The 22,946-nt window shown below is 42.4% G+C and overlaps 1 protein-coding gene across 1 annotated transcript in view; it reads left to right on the top strand.

Moving 5' to 3' along the window:
- The first annotated feature begins 2,999 nt into the window (after window positions 1-2,999).
- The window catches only part of LRRC6 (leucine rich repeat containing 6), a 45,437-nt gene continuing 25,490 nt past the window's right edge, over window positions 3,000-22,946 (top strand). Inside the window, exons 1-9 of the mRNA XM_032223256.1 lie at window positions 3,000-3,073; window positions 6,634-6,801; window positions 7,880-7,957; window positions 10,438-10,610; window positions 12,469-12,704; window positions 15,957-16,145; window positions 17,636-17,713; window positions 21,834-21,899; window positions 22,415-22,484. Coding sequence (XP_032079147.1) covers window positions 3,064-3,073; window positions 6,634-6,801; window positions 7,880-7,957; window positions 10,438-10,610; window positions 12,469-12,704; window positions 15,957-16,145; window positions 17,636-17,713; window positions 21,834-21,899; window positions 22,415-22,484 — 1,068 coding nt within the window. The 5' untranslated portion in view covers window positions 3,000-3,063. The remainder of the gene's footprint in view (window positions 3,074-6,633; window positions 6,802-7,879; window positions 7,958-10,437; window positions 10,611-12,468; window positions 12,705-15,956; window positions 16,146-17,635; window positions 17,714-21,833; window positions 21,900-22,414; window positions 22,485-22,946) is intronic.

Below are 22,946 nucleotides of genomic sequence, written 5' to 3'. Positions count from 1 at the left end.
TGAGGGCTCTGTGTCGGAGGCAGAGAGGGGACCAGAGCCGTATGCCAGTTATCAGCTGCCTTCAGAGTCAGACGTCAGTCAGGCAGATGAACAAAATGGGCCTGTTTTCACAAAAAATGAGCCATTTTGGGGAGGTCTGCAGAGTGCAAAAACGTTTTTTTTTTAAAAAATTACCTGGTGTGTTTTATATTCCTGTGCGTCTTATACTCTGAAAAATGCGGTAAATTTCCAGGATAGTAAATAGAAATGGCCAGCAGAGGCACTCGCGGGCCTTTGGTATTAACAGGCACGGCCACAGGCCAAATCTGGACCACTGGCCTTGAATTTGACACCTCCGCTCTACAGCAACTGGTATCTTTCTGGCTTATTAGTGCAGATATTAGTCAGGAAATACTGTATATGTGCAATTCAATTCAAGAGTGTAAGGTACTGTAGGACATTAGCATCCATCCCTCTCCCAGAAAAATGAAATATTTTAGGAAATATTAAAAGGGCAGGCATTTCTTCCAACAGCACTGTATAATTTGCCCTCACTGTGAGCATTAAGCTACATTTAATTTTCCTATAGCAAAAAGCAATTCCTGTTTGATGCTGCTCTGCTGAAGAATGCATCTTAGAGCTAATAATAAACCTAGGTGTATCAAAAATGAATACAGCTAGTCCTTGAGTTAAAACCATTAGTTTAGTGACTTTGAAGCTACAACACTGAAAAAAGTGACTTATGACTATTTTTCACACTTATAACCCTTATATCTCCCCCATGGCTATGTGATCAAAATTCAGATGTTGGCAACTGACTCATATTTATGAGGGTTGCAATGCCTCAGGGATCATTTAATCCCCTTTTGCCCCCTTCTGGCAAGCAAAGTCAATGGGCAAGCCAGATTCATTTAACAACCATGTTACTAATTTAACAACTGCAGCAGTGGTGGATTTCAAAAATTGTGGGAACCTACTCTGTGGGTGTGGCCTCCTTTGTGGGTGTGGCTTGCCACCCATGTGACCGGATGGGAGTGGCTTGCCATCCATGTGACCGGATATGAAATTATGAATTAGTACTTAGGTCGGTCCAAGTAGCTATTCAGAAACTCTGGCATTGAAGCATGCAAGTCTTAAAGCTGTCAAGTTACAAGATCCTTGCCAGTGGTGGGTTTCAAAAATTTTTGGAACCTCTTCTGTAGATGTGGCCTGCTTTCTGGGTCCACTGGTGGAACCTCTTCTAACTGGTTCGGTAGATTTGACGAACCGGTTCTACCGAATAGGTTAGAACTGGTAGGAACCCACCTCTGAACTGCAGTGATTCACCTAACTGCGGCAAGAAAGGTTGTACAATGGGACAAAACTCACTTAAATGTCTCACTTAGCAACATAAATTTTGGCCTCAATTGCAGTTGTAACCCGAGGACTTCCTGTATACATAGATTTTAAGGATGGAACTGAGCCAAGGCTGGAGACTAAATCATATGAAGAATGGTTACAGGAACTGGGCATAGCTAGTTTAGAGGCAAGAAGGACCAGGGGGAGACATGATAGCAGTGTGCCAATATGTGAGGGGCTGCCAAAGAGAGGAGGGGGTCCACCTATTCTCCAAAGCAACCTGAAGGAGAGACAAGGAATCATGGATGGAGATTCATCAAGGAGATTCATCCTGGAAATAAGGAGGAACTTTCTGACAGTGAGAACAATCAGCCAAAGGAACTGAAGTTGCCTTCGGAAGTTGTGGGAACTTCACCACTGGAGGCTTTCAAGAAGAGATTGGACTGCCATTTGTCAGAAACGGTGTACGGTCTTCTGCGTGAGCGGGGGGTTGGACTAGATGACCTACTAGGTCCCTTCCAACTCTGTTAATCTGTTAAAAAAGACAGAATACAAGGCAGGAGGATACCCAGTCTTTTACAAATAAGCCCATCAGTTAATTTAAACTTTGAATAGTTTGGGTCACAAAATTGCGTTGTTATTAAAAGTCATACCTTTCAAACTACAATCAATGGGCTCACCTAAGTTAGCATATCAAAATCAAAGAAACTTATTGAGGACAAGTTTAATAAATATGGGTAGTCCTTAATTCACAACGATTCCTTTTAGTGACTCTTCAAAGTTATAAAAACACAGAAAAAAAAAGAATGATGACCATTTTTCACATTGATGACTCTTGCATCACGTCATCAACATTCAGAAGCACATCAACCGATTCATATTTATGACGGGTTGCAGGGGTCACATCATCTCCTTTGGAGACTTTCTGACAGTCAATGGGGGAACCAGATTCGCTTAACAACTGCAGTGGTTTGCTTAACAACGGTGGCAAGAAAGGTCGTAAAGTGGAGCAGAACTCACTTCACAGAACACTGTCTCGCTTAGCCCCAGAAATCTGTGGCTCAATTGTGGTCGTAAGTCAAGGACTATCCGTAATAATAAGAAGAGTCTATGAACTTTCCCATCATTTAAAATCTCTGCCAAATGCTAAAGGGAAAGGCGGCGCTTCTCATCCGTCCCTATCTCAATGGAAGCGACTACCCGCCCCGATATTTCAACAATTCCGGTATCCGAGCGACTTCTCTTTAGTTTATTTCCCACGCAAATCCAAGAAACAGGTTGGAAGGGGAAGAAAAATTCTTCACTTTCAGATTATCTGCAAAGGATTTGCTTTTCCCAAACGGCTGCAGCCCATTGATCAAATTTATTGACTGCCTTTATCCATTCTACAGGAGTCGGAGGGGGGGGGGCGATAATGGAAGGGCGGGGTGGGTGGGCTAGATGACCTACAAGATCCCTTCCAACTCTGTTAAATTGACTAATCTGATTAATCTGAAATTGGAGTCTTCCCCGGCTAGAGGACACCGCATCGGGACGGCCACTCGGAGAACGCAGCGCTCGCTGCAGTACCGGAACTGTGGTAGATTGGGGCCCTTTTCTAATCTCTTGAGTTGCTTTCTCAGCCCGGGTGGGCGTGTCTAGCGAGGTGCGTGGCCCCGCCTTATCTGGTTGCCGTGGCGACCGCAAAGCGGCGTTCCCGCCAGCGCCCTGCAGGAGCTGCCGAGGGAGGCGAGGGCGGCGGCCGCCATGGGGCGGAGTGAGTAGCCGCTCCTCAGGCGCGGTGGCATGAGGGGGACGGGGACTCCAAGTTTGCTACGCGGGCCTTCCGGAGACCACTTGCAAGCCGGCCTCGTCCGGAAAGGGCGGACTACAACTCCCATCGGCTGCGCCGCGATGGGCTTTGTAGTCTCTTCCCATCCCCCGCCCCCCGAGTCAGGAAAGGCAAAGCAGCTTCCTACCTACCGAAGCCCGGGTGTCCTTCGAACCAGGCTCCCTCAGTCCTGGCATCCGGAGGGTGTAAGGGTTAGACTACAAGTCCCATCAGCCCCATCCCCTGATTTATTATTATTAATAGATGAGTGTGTGTATGTGTGTGTGTATTTGCATATAATTTTAATTCTCATATATATATATATATATATACACACACACACACACACACATATATATATATATATATATATATATTTTAATTCTCAAATACATATATATATATATATATATATATATATATATATATATATATATTTTAATTCTCAAATACATACATACATACATACATACATACATACATACATACATACATACATACATACATACATACATACATACATACATATATATATATATATATATATATATATATATACTTAAAGTCACAACCCCTGGTATGCCCAAGTATGGGAGGAAGGTCACACTTCCTCCACTCTCTGTCATTAGGCTCGTCACAAGAGACCATCCAGACAGAAACCCAATATTTTTTACTGTTGCCTTTTTTGTTACATTTGTTATATTTATGCTTTATTTATTTATCATATATATATATATATATATATATATATATATATATATATATATATATATATATTTTAATTCTCAAATACATACATATATATGTGTGTGTGTGTGTATATATTATCATATATATATATATATATATATATGATAACAGATAAGAGCCTGTGGCCTAATGGCTAAGAAGTCTGCCTAGTATGTAATATAGCCCAGGTTCAAATCCCAGTAAGGGTATGGCTAGCTGATGAGAGCTAAATAGCTTGAAATAGATCTATACTAGTCTCCCTTTATTTATTTATCAGCACAAATAAACACACACACACACACACACACACACACATACACACACATATATATTGTGAAATACAGTGCGTGCATGTATGTATGTATAACATTGTGTTTTATATATTTATATAAATATATATTTAAAATGTAAAAAAATAATTCACTTAAATATTACCTGTAATTTAAATACTTTCTCTTAAAAGTAGTATAAATTATATATCAGTTAATATCAAATATTATCAATTTAATATAAATCAAGTTATAAAGTTTATCTAAAAATAAAATATACACATTCACTTAAATATGAACTATTACTTTCTATTCAATGTAAATTACACCTAGAAGTTAAATGTCAAATATTATAAACGTAATATAAATCAAGTTCTAAAGTTCGTCTAAAAATAAAATATACAAAATAATTCCCTTAAATATGAACGATTTTATTTCTATTCAATGTAAATTAAATTTGCAAGTTAAATCTCAAATATACATTTAATAATATAAATCAGGTTCTAAAGCTTAACTGGATAAATCATACACATTTTTAAATCTCTCACTCCATTAGTTCCTCTCTCTTGTTTTCTCTCATGCGAGGTGGGCTGGAAGGGGTGAGAGGAACTGACATCCCTCCCCCTGAGGGTTGGTCTGTACCCCCATGGGGTGAATCTCAACTTCAAGGTTCTTGCATGTAAATTCTTTTATCTTTTTGATACCTCCATCAAGAAGGATTTATTCCATATACTGATTATCTGATATTAGTGTATTCACATTTAAAATGCAGGTTTTCTAAAATGTCTCTTACTGATTTTAGGGAGGGATCATCTTTCAAAGAAACGTGTGTTCTGACCAAGGTTTCCCAAGAGCATGAAGTAAACTCCTTGTCCTGACAAAAACTCCTTTTTATTAATTTGCTGTGAATTCTGCTCATTCCCATCCAGCAATGTCTTTCAAGGGAGGATTTACAGTCACAGACCTTATCTGGTTTGGAGAGCTGCCAGGCCGATATCTGCAAAACTTGGCAAGGAGTCTCGGAGAGTCACAAACCAATTAAGCCAACTAATTGTCTCCTGCAAACTCCACTCCCCTTTCGCTCCTCTTTTATTTCCTCTGGGAGGGGCCATTCATCGTCCCCCTGTGGCCTTCCTCCCAAGTTGACTCTTGTTCCTTAGCTGTTCCCTTCTCCTGGCAGCTCTGCGCATGCATACACTGGGAACAGGCTCCTGCTATTCTTCTGCCCCACTGATGCATGACTCCGAGGGCAGCTGATAATTGTCATACGGCCCTGGCCCCATCTCTGCCTCCGACACAGAGCCCTCATCAGAGCCTTCCCCAGACTCCAGGACTGGCCCAGGTTCTTCCCCTACCTCCTCACTGTCCGACTCTGCTGCCAGCTCTGCTGGCTGCTGGCAGGCCACAACACTTGTACAATGGAGCAGTAGGGTTGAAATGTCACATTTTGAGTCACTTCAAATCCCCATGTGGGTATAATGGGATGGAATAACACTATTTATTTTGGCTGTGGGAGACTGGTACTGTGGCCCATTAGGAGCTAGGATGCATAATTGGAGCTAAGTGGGGGGTGAGCGAATGAAACTGAAACCATCTTTCACCCCCATCCATGAAAAAATTATCTTCCATGAAATCAGTCCCTGGTGCCAAAAGGCTTGACTGCTGCTCTAAACTCCTCCTGCCATTTTCTTTTATTGATGAATATAAGGTTGAGCTTTTCTCTGCATAAAAAGCATTGATTGCAAAATAATGAAGTGTTGAAGGTTCATTAGTGCCTCGTTAAACGTTGAGTGAGATTGTTCCACTGGGTCATTTATTCTTCATTTGACAAGGAAAATCTTTGCTCTGCTAAGATCCATTTCTCAACCGCATGCATTTGATGGAACACGATAGACCAGTGACGGCTAATCTTTTTGGCACGGAGTGCCAAAAGCGCACGCACAAACCCATAATGCAATGCACATGTGCCCCCTGTTTCTGTGCCCGTAACCCCCCCATGTGCGCCTCAATCCCCACGCATGCGCACGCAACCTTCCTGCATGTGCCCTTACACCATACGCATGTGCATGTGAACTCCGCTCCTCCTACATGTGCATGCATCTTATGATTGCGCACTGTCCACTGTGCATGCACAGCAGAGACCTGAAAACCGGCAGGCCGGCATGTACACATATGAAGCGCTGAGCTGGGGTGGTGACTCGCATGCCCGCAGAGAGAGCTCTGCGTACCACTTGTGGCACATGTGCCATAGGTTTGCCATCATGGCAATAGACAATGCCAATCAAAGCACATTGTGCCACATGTTACAAGACATTTGCCATTCTTATCATTGTGGGGTTTTTTGAAAAAAATCCCGTTCGCTTTTATGAAGCTCCTGTATATAAATGAATGAATGAATGAATGAATGAATGAATGAATGAATGAATTTAGTTTATTTCCAAGGAACAGTCTGCATCCTTTCGGCTGTACGAAAGAAACAGGTTCTCTGTTTTATGATATGTCCTCCAGTCACGGAAGAATTGGTGAGACAGCGGGCAGAGCATAACAACTGTGAACTCTTCTCTTTGGAAGAAGTTTCCCTGCATCAACAGGACATAGAGAAAATCGAACATCTGGACAAATGGTGCCGAAATTTAAAAATTCTCTATCTCCAAAACAACTTGATCTCCAAAATTGGTTGGTATATTTCTCAGTGAAGTGAACTGATGTACATAGTGATGCACTGGGCAGCGAAAAGGATATACGATAACTTAAGGAAGAAAAATCATTTAAAATGGGGAAAAACTGAAATAAAAAAGGGCTGATGGCCTTCTATCATTGCCCCACAGAAAGTATTTTAACTGACTGCACCTGTGTATGGTTTGCCAATTGCCCAGTGGCACATAGGACAGCAATCCAGAGGGTTAATGTCATTGCCCAGAGGATCATTGGTTGCCCCCTCCCCTCTTTGGAAGAGCTTTATAGCTTCCTCTGCCTTAAGAAAGTTCAAAACATTCTTAAAGATCCATCTCATCCTGGGCACCTTTTTTTTTTGAACTATTACCATCTGGCAGACGGTACAGGACAATAAAAACAATGACAAACAGGCTGAAAAACAGCTTCTATCCCAGGGCAGTAACTGTATTGAATTATACTGTATAGTGCAACATTAAAGCAATATCAGGGGTTTTCAACTCAATTGTATAGAATGTGAAGGATATGTGATTTTGTTTTTATTTTTATAGTTATAATGTACCCTGAAGACGGCATTTAATTTCATTGTACAATGTGCAATGACAATAAAGTGAATTAAACTAAACTAAAAAGAAAATAGACCTAACCTTTACTGCAAATGTCTCCTTAATACAGACATAGAACATGGAATCATAGGGCGGGAAGGGACCTTTGAGTCAACCCTGATACAATCTGTGTGTTTTATTCAAATTAATCCAGTCAACAATCCTTTGGATTTTTCAAAAGTAAAAAAAACAACTGGGCAGTTTAATTTAATCCTCCAAATCCTTGCAGTGAAGAGGAATGTCATTTGAATAAGAAGATCCTTAATTTATGCCATGCTTCTCTTTTTCTGACACAAACATTCTGTGTATTTCATTAATTCATCATTTTGCTCGTAATCTTTTTGTTATTTGAAGACGTCTTTTCCCCCTCTTTCAATGTCTGTCTAGATGCTCTTTTATAAGGATTAACTGCTGAACCTATTGGCACTGCTAAGTGTATCCCAGCAAAACTGACACATGTAATAATTATGTTTCAGAAAATGTGAGCCGACTGAAGAAACTTGAATATTTAAATCTGGCTTTAAACAACATCGAAAAATTTGAAAATTTGGAAGGTAAGATGTTTGTCTTTCAAAGAATGTTTCTATGGGGAATGCTTGTTCATACATACGCATCTATTTCTGGAAAAAAGGCAGGCGCATCTCAATTGTTGTGTCTTTATTTGTCAAACTGTCACATCCTCATACAATGGTATTTTCGTACTCAACTTCTTTGAAACTCATTGGATTTGGCACTCAATGCACAAAACTTTTGACCCGGTACTTGTACTTGCTTGGTACTTGATACTAGAATCTAGAACTTGTCGATGTCAGGTGCCTTGTGACTCCCTACATCAGGGGTGTCAAACTCAAGGCCCGCGGGCTGAATTCGGCCTGCGGGATGCTTAGATCTCGCCCGCAGGGCCGTCCTGGAAACTGCAAAAGACCAGCCCGTGGTGCCTCTGCCAGTGAAAGTGGAGCTCGAGAGGGCCGTGCGCAGTGGTCCTTTTCGCTAGGAGAGGGTTGCAGGAGGCCGTCAAGCCAAAAACGGAGCCAGGGGAAGGTGCATGAAGAGCCCCCTGAGCTCCGTTTTTGCTGGCAGAGTACTAGCAAAACAAACTACTAGCAAAAGTGAATTCCCCCCCCCCCCAGCTCCGCCCGGGCCACCACAAGTGCCCCTGGCATGAGTGACATCAAGCTGGCTATGCCCACCATGGCCATGCCCATGCTGGACACACCCACCTGCCCCCCCCCCCCAAGGTAAAACACAACCCTGATGCAGCCCCAAATGAAATCAAGTTTGACAACCCTGCCCTACATTATGTCCTATTAGGAAAAGTTTGTTTACTACTCATCCTTTTTGGTACTTGTTGTACCTCCCGGAACCAATTAATGATGAGTACTGAGGTACCCCTGTATACAATTATAAATGATTTTGCAAGTGGACCCAAAGTTTTAAGAGGCCCCTTGCAGTCCTGGAGCAGTAAAATAATAGTATCCCAAGTCCTTGGGAAGAACTAGATAGCTGGATCAAAATGCCAAATCTAGCATTAAATCGTGACCCGACTAAGCCGCGCCCGATTACAGCATGCTTCTGTCTCCGCGCTGTTGTCGCCCTTTTGATGATGTCAGCGAAGCGGTTTAGTCGGACGCAGTTTAGTCGAGTGCGGTTTTGTGGTGGAACCGCATTAAACATCTGGCTGACTGCGCAATCAGTGGTAATATATTTAATTTATATATTGCCTGATTCCCAGTGATTCTGTGCAGGTCTAGTTAACCATCCATTCTGAATGTGTGCGTCCTGGACCATTATATTTTAAAATCAGAAACAAGTATTTTGTCAGCATTCCTGAAATATTTAATGACATATTTTTGAATGGCATAAAAAAAAAAAACAGGATGGGAAGAAACTGCTGTTTCTGATCACATATTATTAATTTATGAAATGCATTGACTACCCAAATCCCAAGGGATTCTAGGCAGGTCACGAAGTATAAGTAAGATGATAAAGTGATATGTAAAATTACATAATAAAATATAATAATACACTGCAGTTCAATAATGATACAAATATGATTGATGGTTATTTTCTTGAAATCTGAAAGTTATAAATCGCTTTCCTGATTTTGCACTTATAAATGTTTAAACATTTACATCTCCTGCTTTATGAGAAAATGTTTTATGACTTGAGAAACAAATTTTAATCATTTTAAAAATAATCTTGGTCATCCTTTTAGCATCTGATACTTACTTTTATAAAGGTAAAGGTTCCCTTCGCACCTATGTGCTAGTCGTTCCTGACTCTAGAGGGCGGTGCTCATCTCCGTTTCAAAGTTAAAGAGCCAGCACTGTCCAAAGACGTCTCTGTGCTTGTGTGGCTGGTATGGCTAAACGCCGAAGGCACACGGAACGCTGTTACCTTCCCACCAAAGGTGGTCCCTATTTTTCTACTTGCATTTTTTACGTGCTTTCGAACTGCTAGGTTGGCAGAAGCTGGGACAAGTAATTGGAGCTCACTCCATTATGTGGCGCTAGAGATTCGAACCGCTGAACTGCTGACCTTTCTAATCGACAACCTCAGTGTCGTAGCCACTGAGCTACCACATCCGACCTTGTCGATCAGAAAGGTCAGCAGTTCGGTGGTTCGAGTCCTTAGCGCCGTGTAAGAGAATGAGCTCCCGTTACTAGTCTCAGCTTCTGCGAACCTAGCAGTTCGAAAGCACGTAAAAAATGCAAGTAGAAAAAATAGGAACGACCTTTGGTGAGACGGTAACAGCGTTTCATGCCCCTTCGGCGTTTAGCCATGCCGGCCACATGACCACGGAGACGTCTTCGGACAGCGCTGGCTCTTCAGCTTTGAAACGGAGATGAGCACCGTCCCCTAGAGTCGGTAACGACTAGCACATATGTGCGAGGGGAACATTTACCTTTACCTTGTTTACTTTCATAAACAGGATGAATGAGGAAGGGAGTCAGCACGATGACTTTGAGATAGGAGTGTGTGTTAATTCAAGGTAGAGTCGACCATTCTATTTTAAAAGTACTTTTTCAAACAGGTTGTGAAGATCTGCAGAAGCTGGACCTGACAGCAAATTTCATTGGAGAATTGTCTAGTGTCAAAACGCTGAAAAACAATATACATCTTGAAGAGCTCTTCCTTGTAGGAAATCCATGCACTGATTTCGAAGGCTATAGGCAGTTCGTGGTTGCTACCCTACAACAACTCAGAGTATGTCTATTCGATTAAAATAAAAATTAATTTAAATAACAATAGCCCCCATTTGGTTCAAAGGGAGAAATCTCTTAATTGATCACATTTGTGTCTATGGCGATTCTCAGTCATCCAGGTTTCGGTTGTCCCAAAAGTGCTTTTTCAAATGGCAACTGGACTTTCTGGTTTTTCTTTGAAGGCAGTTCGATTCTCATCCAAGAAGTTTTTTTTTCCCCCAATCTATTTTTTTATTTTTAAACAAATAAAAAAAACAGTATTAAAAAAAAAGATCTCATCCATTACATACAGCATGTCGTTTGGTTACAAGTGTTTTTGCGTCCAAAAGCGGTATATAAGTATAACTGCTATTGCTATTGCTATTGCTATTTCACATCCAGAGAAATATTCTGCCTTTTCAATATTTCCTAGGATATTTCATTTTTCTGGGAGAGGGCTGGGTGATAACTTCCTACAGTTCTTTAGAAAAAGTAGTAAAATCAGGAAGGTAACATCAATTAAGAACAATGTACTGGGCTGTGGTCCTTTGTTAGGGAATTCATTATATTTTACTTAAAGAGATTTATGTCTGTAGTGATACATATAGGATTGCGTTGTCTGGGGAGTTCCGGGAGTTGACATCCACAAGTCTTCAAGTTGCCAAGGTAGAACAAGGCAAGAGATCTTGTCATGCCTACCAACCCATTGGTCCTCTCCTGCAGATCTTACCAACCAGAAACGTTCCTAATAAGAGAGGCGGCTGGTATATGCAGGAGCTCATGCCGGTTGGACAACTTTTGAATTAAAGGAGTATTATTATTATTTATTTATTATTTATTTGTCTTGTATGCCGCCCACTCCCGGAGTAAGTGACAGTAGGGTTATACATGAAGTCCTTGACTTAATGACCACAATTGAGCCTCACATTTCTGTCGCTAAGCGAGAGACACTTGTTGTGAAGTTTTGCCCCATTTTTACAACCTTTCTTGGCACAATTGTTAAGTGAATCAATGCATTAGTGAATCAGTGCTAGTCACACAATCGTTAAGTAAATTTGGTTTTTCCGTCGACTTTGCTTGCAAAGTCGCGACAGGAGATCACATGACCCCGAGACAATTGCAACCATCGTAAATAAATACATTCCAGGTGCCAAGCATCCAAATTCTTACCTTGTGAGCACAAGAGCGGCCGCAATGGTCATAAATGTGAAAAATGGTCATAAACCACTTTTTTCAGTATTATAACTTCGAGTGGTCACTAAAACAAAAGGTTGTAAGTCAAGGACGATCTGTATGTCAGTTATGCCATGCAAATAAGTAGAAACAATATTTTCATACCTTTAGGAATTTTGCCTTTTATTTTTCTAGAAATGGGGATGGGAAAATCATACCTCAAGATTTGATGATTCAATATGAAATTTTGGTGGATCCCACCTAATGAATTCCACTAAAATTCCACTAAAAAGAGATTTCAGGATCTCCTAAGAAGAATATGTCTCAGGTTTTATTTGTTTTCTACATCGGTTTTAGGATGTGTAACTAAGGGGAAAAAAATAACAGAAGGTAGATTTGCTCGTCAGTTACCAGCTTTATTTTATCCCTAAAATTATGTGAAAATATTCTTCGCCCTCACTTGCAAACCATCAGCAAACATCATCCTGCCTGCCATTGGCTCATTTTTCCCATAATATTTATTTTCAAAGTTGTCCGTCCTTGCAATACACTTGATTTATGATAATCGGAACTGGAGGAAATTGGAATTTAATCATTTAAATTTAACAAAAAGAATAAGTTAATAAAAACAAAGAGGGATCGATTTCTTGCTTTTGGTGTATTGAAGTATCATTTCCTCCTCTCACCTCCCAACTTTCTTTTGAAAGTTTTTGGATGGCAAAGAGATAACGCGGTCAGAAAGGATTCAGGCTTTCCAGAACTATCCTGAGCTGGAAAGGAAAATCCACGGGCAGGAACAAACCTATCTCCTGAAAAGAGAAGAAGAAAAAAAAGAGGCAGAAAGACGGATGCAAGAAAAGCAGAAGGAAAGGAAGGAGAAGAAGAAGAAAGGACAGCATCTGGGGTTCGATCAACCACCACGCACAGATATGAAGACACCCACGTAGGTGCCTCTTTAATTCCTTTGGGGCCGAGAAAACGGAACATATACGGATAGGATTTTATTTATTCAGTTTTCAGTGATTTAATTTGTACAGCCAGTCATCTCACCAAATGACTCTGAGCGGTGTACAAAATTAAAAATAAATAGGAAAATTGTAAACCACCCATCAGAAAACACGAAATTAACCATGAAATAGATCCCTGCACACACTCAGGGTGCCAAATCTGAGCACAGAATTTGGTATTGAAGGACTTAGAAAAAGTCAACAAGGTTGGGGCCATCTTGATTATTCAGAGGGAAAATAGTGGGTGCTGTGGCAGAACAGACACAACTCCTAGGTGCTTCCTAACCGGCATTCCCTAGTTGATGGGACCCAAACTGTAGCCATTCTGTCCGAACAGATTGGGCAGGAATTCAGATCAGAAGAGTTTGTTGTATAAATGCTAGTGTATCCTCTGTTCTCCCATGAAAATCAGATCTCAATGGAATGGAATGTAAGAGAAATTAGTCCCTGGCTAATGCAAATCCAGAGCTTCTAGATCAGGGCTGTCAAACTCGTTTTCATTGAGAGCCACGTGCGGGTTGGGTTTGGAATGGGCGTGGCCAGGGTGGGCATGGCCAGCTCGACATCATTTGTGTCTTGGGCATCTGTGGTGGCACGAGTACTCGGCAAGTGAAAACGGGCTCCAAGCTCCGTTTTCGGCTGCGACCGCCTCCTGCAACCCTCTACCAGCGAAAACAGAGCTCGGGAGAACTGCCTTGCAGCCGTCACATCAGTGGTGGGATTCAGCCAGTTCGCACTTATTCGGGAGAACCGGTTGTTGGAAGAAATCTCCTTTTGGTTTTTTCCCATTTTACAGGGCTAATCCTGTAAGGAAGGCAGGAAGGAAACATAATGGTGTTTCTAGCCTCATTTTTACTGCCCTGCTTATAGAAACCGCCTCTCCGCTTAACCCTTATTGCACTGTAAAAGCGCCCATCGACCTGAGTGACATTGAGTGGGCCACGCCCACACAGTCACATGACCACTGAGCCACACCTACCCACCCCCTGTTCATTAGGGCAGAGAACTGGTTGTTAAATTATTTGAATCCCACCACTGCCTCACAAGCTCCGTTTTTGGCTGCAACAGCCTCCTACAACCGTCTGCCAGCAAAAGCAGAACTCAGGAGGAACGCCCGCAGCCCTCGCGAGCTCCATTTTCACTTGCAGAAGCACCACCAGCTAGTCATTCGCTGTTCCTAGGGCGGCTCCGCGGGCCAGATCTAATAACAGCCAGGTCAGATCCTACCCACAGGCCTTGAGTTTGACACCCCTCTTCTTTTTTTTAATACAAATCTTTTTTTATTTCCATTTCATTCTATACAGTCACATGTTTACTGTGCAACCGAGGCATATAACATTGGGTAATAAACACAGCCCTCACTTTTATAGAAAATGCCCCCTACAATACAAACCGAATATACCGCCTTATCCCACCATACACCCTCTTTCATCCCCCTCCAACTTTCATTCTTCCTTCTCTCATACCCCTCTACACCTACTTCCCCTCCCCCTCTATCTAACCCTATCACTCCCTCTCTTCCATTCCCTCCCTTCCTTCTCCTCCTCCTCTCTCTCACCCTCTCCACCCTCCTTCTTCTTTCACTCAGCTCCTCCCTTCGGTATACTTCTATTACTTTCCAATATATTCAGTTTGTTCTGTTTTGACACTAACATTAAAAAAACCACAGTATACAAGTGCAATCATGTACCTTAAAGTTTAACACATATTATGTTTCCCCCCTCCCCCCCTCCCCCTAGATCCCCACCTCCCTTCCCTCCCCCCCGACTTCCCAGAGCCCATACATGGTATAACTTTTTGACAATCACAGTCTAAACCCTCTTCTTGATTGTGTCTGTAAGATTAGTTTTGGTTTGGTTTTATAATTTTATTTTATTATTATATTTTATTATTTATTTTGAATATTATAATAAACTCGTTCTTCTAGATAGCCCAGAGATTCATTGGACAGAAAGATGTGATAATCCCAACAATCATATAGAACTTTGTTACATTTTTATTGCTACCTAATCTATTCTTTTCTTTTTTTTTGCACTTGGGAAACAATTTGGAATTTTGGAAGTAGGTTGCAAGCTGTCTCTCAGGATAGCTGACATGGAGAGATATGAGCCATCAAGGGGGCGGGGGGGGGGAATGGAATACACCACAGGTTGAATGGAAGAGAAAGTTCTCTCTCTCTCTCTTTTTTTTTTTTTTTGCTTTAAATACATTTTTATTTCTCATATATGCATTCACAATTATATGATCTCATAACATACAAATAATAATATGTATTTGTAACAATTTTTCTCCCCTACAATTGACAATATAATTGAAATTACTTTCTTACCATTCCATAAGCCCATCTTATTTTACAACAATCCTACTTCTTCTTCCTTCCTTCCCTCCTTCCTTCCCTCCTTTCTTCTCTCCTTCTCTCCTTCCTTCCCTCCTTCCTCCCTCCTTCCCCCTTCCCTCCCTCCTTTCTTCTCTCCTTCTCTCCTTCCCTCCTTCCTTCCCTCCTTTCTTCTCTCCTTCTCTCCTTCCTTTCCTCCTTCCCTCCTTCCTTCCCTCCTTTCTTCTCTCCTTCTCTCCTTCCTTCCCTCCTTTCTTCTCTCCTTCTCTCCTTCCTTCACTCCTTGCTTCCCTCCCTCCTTCCTTCCCTCCTTCACTTCCTCCTCCCTTTCCTTCCTTTCTTCTCTCCTTCTCTCCTTCCTTCCCTCCTTCCTTCCCCCCTTTCTTATCTCCTTCCTTCCTCCTCTCCTTTCCCTTCTTTCCTTCCCCTTCCTCTCCTCTCCTCTTCCCCTCTTCTTCCCCTTCCTCCCCTCTCTCCTACTCTTGCATTCCCTCCAATTCTTCCTCTGCTTTTCCCTCTCTCCTTTCCCTCTCCTTTCTCCTCTCCTTCCTATCAGAAAGCTCTCTTTTGTTATCTCCACTGTTTCTGGGCAAGGAGGCACACCTCCCAGAAAAGCACCGAGATGCTTTGTTTTATTTTTATAAGAACATTCCTTGTAGAGTCCAAAATCATTCTTGCAAATAAAAGTGATGCTGGGAATTAACACTTTGCAACAGACTTAATTCCTCAGTCGTTCAGATGGAACTGGTAGGGTTGCTCTCCTACTGGTCTAGACACGTGGCTGGAGAGCAGGATTTGAAGTGGATGAATAAATCAAATGCCCCAAGATTTTCTTTTGCACATTGCATTCCAGCTATTACTCCACAGAAGGAGCAGAGAACCACCGAAATTGTGAAGAAGGAGATGGAGAATTTCGTAAATTAATACTTGAGGATGACGATGAAGACAGGGAGTTTTGGGATGAACCAGTGGCTCATACTCCAGAGGCCAGGTTAGAGATTCACCAGTATCTCGAGGAGAAAAGGAAAGAAAGAGAAAATAGGTATGCATAATTTTTGATTTCATTTATCTATTTGTTTGTCAAACATGTACAAGGTAACAGGTATAACATAAACTTGAACAAAGGAAGCAGATGCAGATAAGTGGGGACAGTAAGACAGGGATGCTGGTGCGCTTATGCACAACCCCTTCAAGGACCTCTTAGGAATGGGGTGAGGTCCACGGTAGACAGTTTAAGGTTGAAGCTGTGAGGGTTTAGGGTGAGGGTATACATGATGAATGGATGGATGGATAGTGGGTGGATGGATGGATGGATAGAGATGGGTGGGTGGATAGATGGATAGATAGATCTAGATGGACGGACAGACGGATAGATAGATGGATAGACAGATCTAGACAGACAGACAGATAAATAGACAGAGATGATAGATCTAATCCAATGTCTTATTTTAATATTTATTTCTTGCAAAGCAGGGCAATTGTGAATTACTGCAAAGTCATATTACCTGAAGCCTTATCTTTAACATCTTTTCTGAAATGGCCCATTCCCCCCCTAAGATGTTAATGACTGCATTTGCAGCTTGTACTAAGTTGTTCAATTATGGTTTATTGCATGCACTGCAGTGGCCAGGATTCACATAACCCACTAAGCCTTATTTTAGCTTCAGTTCTGTTATGGACCAGACTTCAGTCCCATCAGCATCTGATTTTATTAAAAGATCGAAATGGATCCCACATCGCAGAAATTTGTGGAAATCATTTTTTCCCCCCAATTGTCCAGTAACATTAGAATCAAGCAGGAGGCTTTTGTAACAATAGCATCCATAGAGCAAGTTTTGTGGATTTTATATTGTAAATATGTGTTTACAATATAGCAATAGCAATAGCAATAGCAGTTAGACTTATATACCGCTTCATAGGGCTTTCAGCCCTCTCTAAGCGGTTTACAGAGTCAGCATATCGCCCCCACAGTCTGGGTCCTCATTTCACCCACCTCGGAAGGATGGAAGGCTGAGTCAACCTTGAGCCGGTGAGATTTGAACCGCCGAACTGCAGATAGCAGTCAGCTGAAGAGGCCTGCAGTACTGCACTCTAACCACTGCACCACCTCGGCTCTCGGCTCTATATAAAATATACTGTATATTTGTACAAATATTGTAAAAACAAGGTTTCAAACAGGCTGATTATTTTAGAAATGAATTAAAACTACACCTTTAAAGCAGCAAACATTAGAGAGACGTTGCAAGGGATGAGAAAGCATCTCTTTTCAGATAGGAATTTGGTACCCAAGGATCAAACAAGCCGAAGGAGCCATCATCATTGTCTTGATTATATTTGATTTGCTTCCTTAAAATAAGGCATCGCATCAGGGTTCTTTCAACGCATTAAAGCAAATGGGATTTTTTTGTGTTCTGTCTTAATCAAGAATTAAATGAAGGCTTTGTCATCTTTCTGCTGCTGTCTTGGCTAAGTGGCAGAAGGGATGAGAAAATATATTTTTAAAAAACTTTTTTTTCTTTTTCTTTTAAACAGAGAACAAGGAAACAAAGAGAAACCTCTGCGGACTTTGATCACGCCAGAAGGAAGAGTTCTGAATGTAAATGAAGCCAAGTATGTAAAAAAGATACAATTCATGAACCATTTTGAGCATTCAAATTGGTTAAATAAAGGGTGGGCGGCCCAATTTCCTTTCATAGGCTAAATGAGGAACCAAATGTGACATTTTTTTCCCAGTTCCTTCCTCAAGTTTAGATACTGGACCTTTGTTTCAACCCTATGAGAACAGAAGTCCAAAATAATCAAGATATCTGATCAAAGCCTGAACCCTTTTGTGTAGGTGTGACAACTTTGCACATAGGTTCAAGAGGCAGGACTTTTGAGGATCTACCCTTGACCACTTTGATCATAAGCCCTTGACTGCTTCTCAACCCTGGGTGCTACTGAACTTCACATACATGCTTCTCTGTTCCCTAAAAAGTAAAATTAGATATAAGTTGTTCTCCTCCTTTCTGTTCCCTATGTAGCCCAAATTAATTATTAAAAATAAAAAGCCTGTGAAATAATCTGGATTCAAAGGGCAAAAGGTGATAGACATCATATGTACTGTATTTGTCAGAGTATAAGACGCACCTCTTTGCCTCAAAAAAGAGGCTGAAAATCTGGGTGCGTCTTATACACTGAATACAGCATTTTTTTTGCCTCCCGAAACCCCGCCCCCTTCACCAAAATGGCTGTGCATAGCCTTATGGAGGCTTTCAGAGAGCTCCTGGGGGCTGGGGAGGGCAGAAATGAGCAAAAAATGGGCTGTTTTTGCTCCCCACGGCCCCCAGCAGCACTCTATAAGCTTCTAAAGGGTATTCATGCAATTCTTTTGACAAAAGGGCCCGTTTTTGCAAAAATTGGGGCTTTTTTGTTCGTTTTTGCCTCCCCCACACCCTCCCAGGAGTACTCTGCAAGCCCCCTAAAGGCTATTCATGCCTTTAAAAAAAACTGAGCCCGTTTTTGCGAAAAACGGGCCATTTTGGGGGTGGTTTGCAGAGTACAAAAACTTTTTTTTCCCCTTTTGGAAAGCTCTTTAGTTAAAGTGATTGATGAGAATTGCATCGATCAAGTGCTGTGCCAGCAGAAACAAAGTCTTAGGTGCTGCAGATTGTCAGCGATTTCCTTCTCCAGCACATGGATAAATATACCTGGAAACATTACCTACCTATCTACCTACTCTCTCTCTCTCCCTACCTACCTACTGTATTTCGCTCTCTTTATCCCTCTATCTACCTACCTACTTTTTTTTAAATTTGCCTCTTCAAAATCTTGGTGCGTCTTATACTCAGGTGTGTCTTATACTCCGAAAAATACTGTAATTGTATTTATTTATTTACTTATTACAGTTATTTGCCAACTGTCTTGAGTGACTCTGTACAATAGTATAAAACCACAGATATCTCCCTTTTTACAGCCCTACAAAGCCTTAATTCGGGGTAGACTTGGGGGTGGTGGTGGTGGTGGTGGAGCTGAGCGTTTACTGGCCAGATGCCCTTCCTGATGCCTATGCAGAGTTTGCAGCAGATATTTTTCTCTTTTTGCCCTAGGAGAAAAATATCTACCACTACCTCGGATTGAACTCTCAACCTTGCAAGTGGGAGGCGAGCATCTTCTCCACTAGGCCACCACGCCGCTCTATAAAACCATAGATATAAAAAACATATTTAAAAAGCTGGCAGAGCCAGGGTTTAAGGCTCTTTTGGAAGGCCAGGAGTATGGGGGTGAACCTCACCTCCAGCAGGAGAATATTCTAGGGGGCGGGGGCCACAGCAGAGAAGGCTCTTCTCCTTGATCCCACTAGCTGAAATTCTTTAACCAACGGGGTCCAGAGAAGGCTGCTTCTGCCGGTGTGAGTGGGCCGAGCCAATCCGATTGCAGGAAGACGGTGCCTCATATAACCTGATAGATACACACATAGGCTTGAAGCAGATAATGCTTTTTCCTGTAGAGACTCTCAGTCATCCAGGTCCTGGTTGTCCCAAAGTGGTTTTTCCAGAAGGCAACTGGACTTTCTTCTTTTTATCGTTTTGCCACTCATCCAGGAAGCCTCTTCAGCTCCGACAGGATAGTGAGGAAACAGAAGGATCCATATTCCTTGCAGAAAGCTGGACAACCATGATGTGGATGACTGAGAGTCTCTACAGACCTTTAGCTGTACCGTTTGGGATGAACACCCTTTGAACGATCTGGGAAAAAGGAATGGATTTCCAGAGAGGAGAATTGCAGATTGCAGGGGCCGGGAGCGCTGCTAGGGTGACCCTGGGGACGCGGATGGACCTCCAGCTGATTTGGCAACCCTCTAGAACAGGGGTGTCAAACTCGATTTCGTTGAGTGTCGCATCAGGGTTGTGTTTGACCTCGGGGCCAGATGGGCATGGCCAGTTCGATATAACTCGTGTCGCAATGGCCTCCTGCAGCCCTCTGCCAGCGGAAACGGAGCTCAGAGTGGCCTGCATGTGCCCCCTCCCCCGAGGTCCATTTTTGCTGGCATGCAGGAGGCTGTTGGGGCCGAAAACGGAGCTCAGGATGGCCATGTGCAGCCCCCCTGAGCTTCATTTTCGCTGACAGAGGGCTGCAGGAGGCCAGCATGGCCAAAAAAGGACACGTGGGGCCTCCTGAGCTTCATTTTCGCTGGCAGAAGGCAGTAGGAGGTCATTGTGGCTGAAAACAGTTGGGGGCGGACACGTGCAGCCCCCCCCCCCAGCTTTATTTTTGATGGCAGAGGCACCGCGGATCGGTTTGCTATTTTCAGAGCGGCCCTGCAGATCAAATCTAAGCATCCTGTGGGCCGGATCTCGCGCACAGGCCTTGAGTTTGACACCCCTGTTCTAGGAGGATGCAAATGACCAGCTGTCTGCAAGGAATATGGGAGGGAGCTCCAATGATTTGAGTAGCCAAGAAGGCTACCTTTTCTTATGTCATTAAAAATATCACGATAAAGGATTTACAACCTAAATGTTGGTGATGTGACTGTGTTGATGCTGCGTATTATCATATATGGTGGAGCATTTTATCAACTACTCCTCCCTGTGCTGGAGAAAAAATAATAATCTAGTGACGGTTGCACCAAATAGAGTTGCAATGCAATGGCTCAGAACTTGATGTTGACAGATGAGAATTACAGTGGTGAGAACTAAAAACACAGCCAAGGGAGCTCCAATGATTTGAGTAGCCAATTCTGAAAAGTCAAATGGATAACAGGAGCTGTCAGAAAGGGTCTGTTCTTATAAATAGGAACTTTAAATTTCATTCCTTAGTAATTGGTGATGCAGGACAATAGGGCTCTTGTCTAGGAACTGGAACAGCTCCGATGTAGTGCAGGGTTGGATAATTAAAAAATAATAATCTCCAAAAATATTAGGTATTATTTACATAACTCCAGACACCCATCCACAAGGGGTGGGGGAGAGGGAGAGGGAGAGAGAGAGAAGGAAAGAGAAAGAAGGAGAGGGGGAGAGGAGGAGAAGGAGAGAGAATGGGAGAGGGAGAGGAGAGAGAAAGAGAAGGAGGGAGAGAGAAGGAGAGGGAGAGGGGGAGAGAGGGAGAGGAGGAGAAGGAGAGAGAAGGGGAGAGGGAGAGGAGAGAAAGAAGGAGGGAGAGAGAGAGAGAAAGAGGGGGAGAGAGGGGGAGAGGAGGAGAAGGAGAGAGAAGGGGAGAGGGAGAGGAAGAGAGAAAGAGAAGGAGGGAGAGAAGAAGAGAGAAGGAGGGGGAGAGAGGGAGAGGAGAAGGAGAGAGAAGGGGAGAGGGAGAGGAGAGAGAAAGAGGAGGAGAGAGAGAGAGAGAAGGAGAGGGAGAGAGGGAGAGAAGGAGAGAGAAGGGGAGAGGGAGAGGAGAGAGAAAGAGGAGGAGGGAGAGAGAAGGATATTATATGCATGGATAACAATACAAAGATTAGTTCACTTAATTAAGGTGTTGGTTTTTTTGCCAGTAGATGTCTCTCTTTCAGCACAAATGTGTAGGTTGAATTATGTGGAACTTAGGTCACACATCCCATCCTGTTTCAACTGAAAAACAGGCCTGGGCTTTATAACATTAGCAGGTTTTTAGATTTTGCCAATCAATTTGGGGAAGGATGTGTATTTTGCTAACTGCTAGATCGTCCCATCTTGAATACTAAACCACAACAATTGAAGTTTTGACCCTGCCCTTCATCCAGTCATGCCCAGATCTTGCTTCTATTATTATCTAGGCTTCCTTTCTCTTTGGAAGATGACGATGAAAACAACCGGTTCATCTTGGATCTTGGTGTTTACAGGTCAGAAGGATTTGTTTTATTGGCTCTTTATTCTGAGACTGCTAAGGGAGGCGGCGGATTATGATTTGGCTTTTTGTTCACAGCTGGAGAGAAGAAGAAGAAAATAGTAACTCTGCATTAAATAAAAGATTGTATTGGAAGCAGGTTGCACACCATCTTTTGAACTATGTAGCTGTACGTCACTCTGCTTTTCATGGGACCTCAGGGAACAGACATCTATGGAGATTCTGAGTCATCCAGGTCATGGTTGTCCCAAAGGTGCTTTTTTCAAAATGTCACTGCATTTTCTGGTTTTTTTTTTTTCTTTGAAGACATTTCGCTTCTCATCCAAGAAGCTTCTTGAGCTCTGACTGAGCGGTGGGGAAGAGCTGAAGAAGCTTATCAGATGAGAAGCGAAACATCTTCAAAGAAAAACCAGAAAGTCTAGTGGCCTCTCAAAAAAAACAAAAACACTTTTGGGACGTGGGGAACAGAGAACTGCTAAGCTAAATGATCTTCTCTCTTGTCTCTTTTAGACATTTGGACATCTCCTTCCTTAACGTTGACGTACAGCCCACTTATGTCCGGGTAATGGTCAAAGGAAAGGTTCGTGTTAATTGTCATTATCCCTTTGAATTTTTCCTTTTTTCCAAACCTATTTCATTTGGATTTGTTTTCACTTGATGATGTTGACGATGTAGAAAAGATGTGGAGACTCTAGAAAGAATGCGGAGAAGAGCAACAAAAATGGTTAGGGGGACTGGAGGCTAAAACACATGAAGAACGGTTGCAGGAACTGGGGATGTCTAGTTTAATAGAAAGAAGGACTAGGGGAGACATGACAGCAGTGTTCCAATATCTCAGGGGTTGCCACAAAGAAGAGAGAGTCAAACTATTCTCCAAGGCACTTGAGGGCAGGACAAAAAGCAGTGGGTGGAAACTAATCAAGGAGAGAAGCAATCTAGAACTATGAAGAAATTTCCTGACAGTGAGAACAATTAATCAGTGGAACAACTTGTCTCCAGAAGTGGCGCACTGGGTAGAGTGCAGTACTGCAGGCTACTTCAG

The sequence above is a fragment of the Thamnophis elegans genome, chromosome 8, assembly GCF_009769535.1.
Source record: "Thamnophis elegans isolate rThaEle1 chromosome 8, rThaEle1.pri, whole genome shotgun sequence".
Lineage (NCBI taxonomy): Eukaryota > Metazoa > Chordata > Lepidosauria > Squamata > Colubridae > Thamnophis > Thamnophis elegans.
Note: the sequence above shows the minus strand (reverse complement) of the source record. Positions and strands in the feature narration are given on the sequence as shown.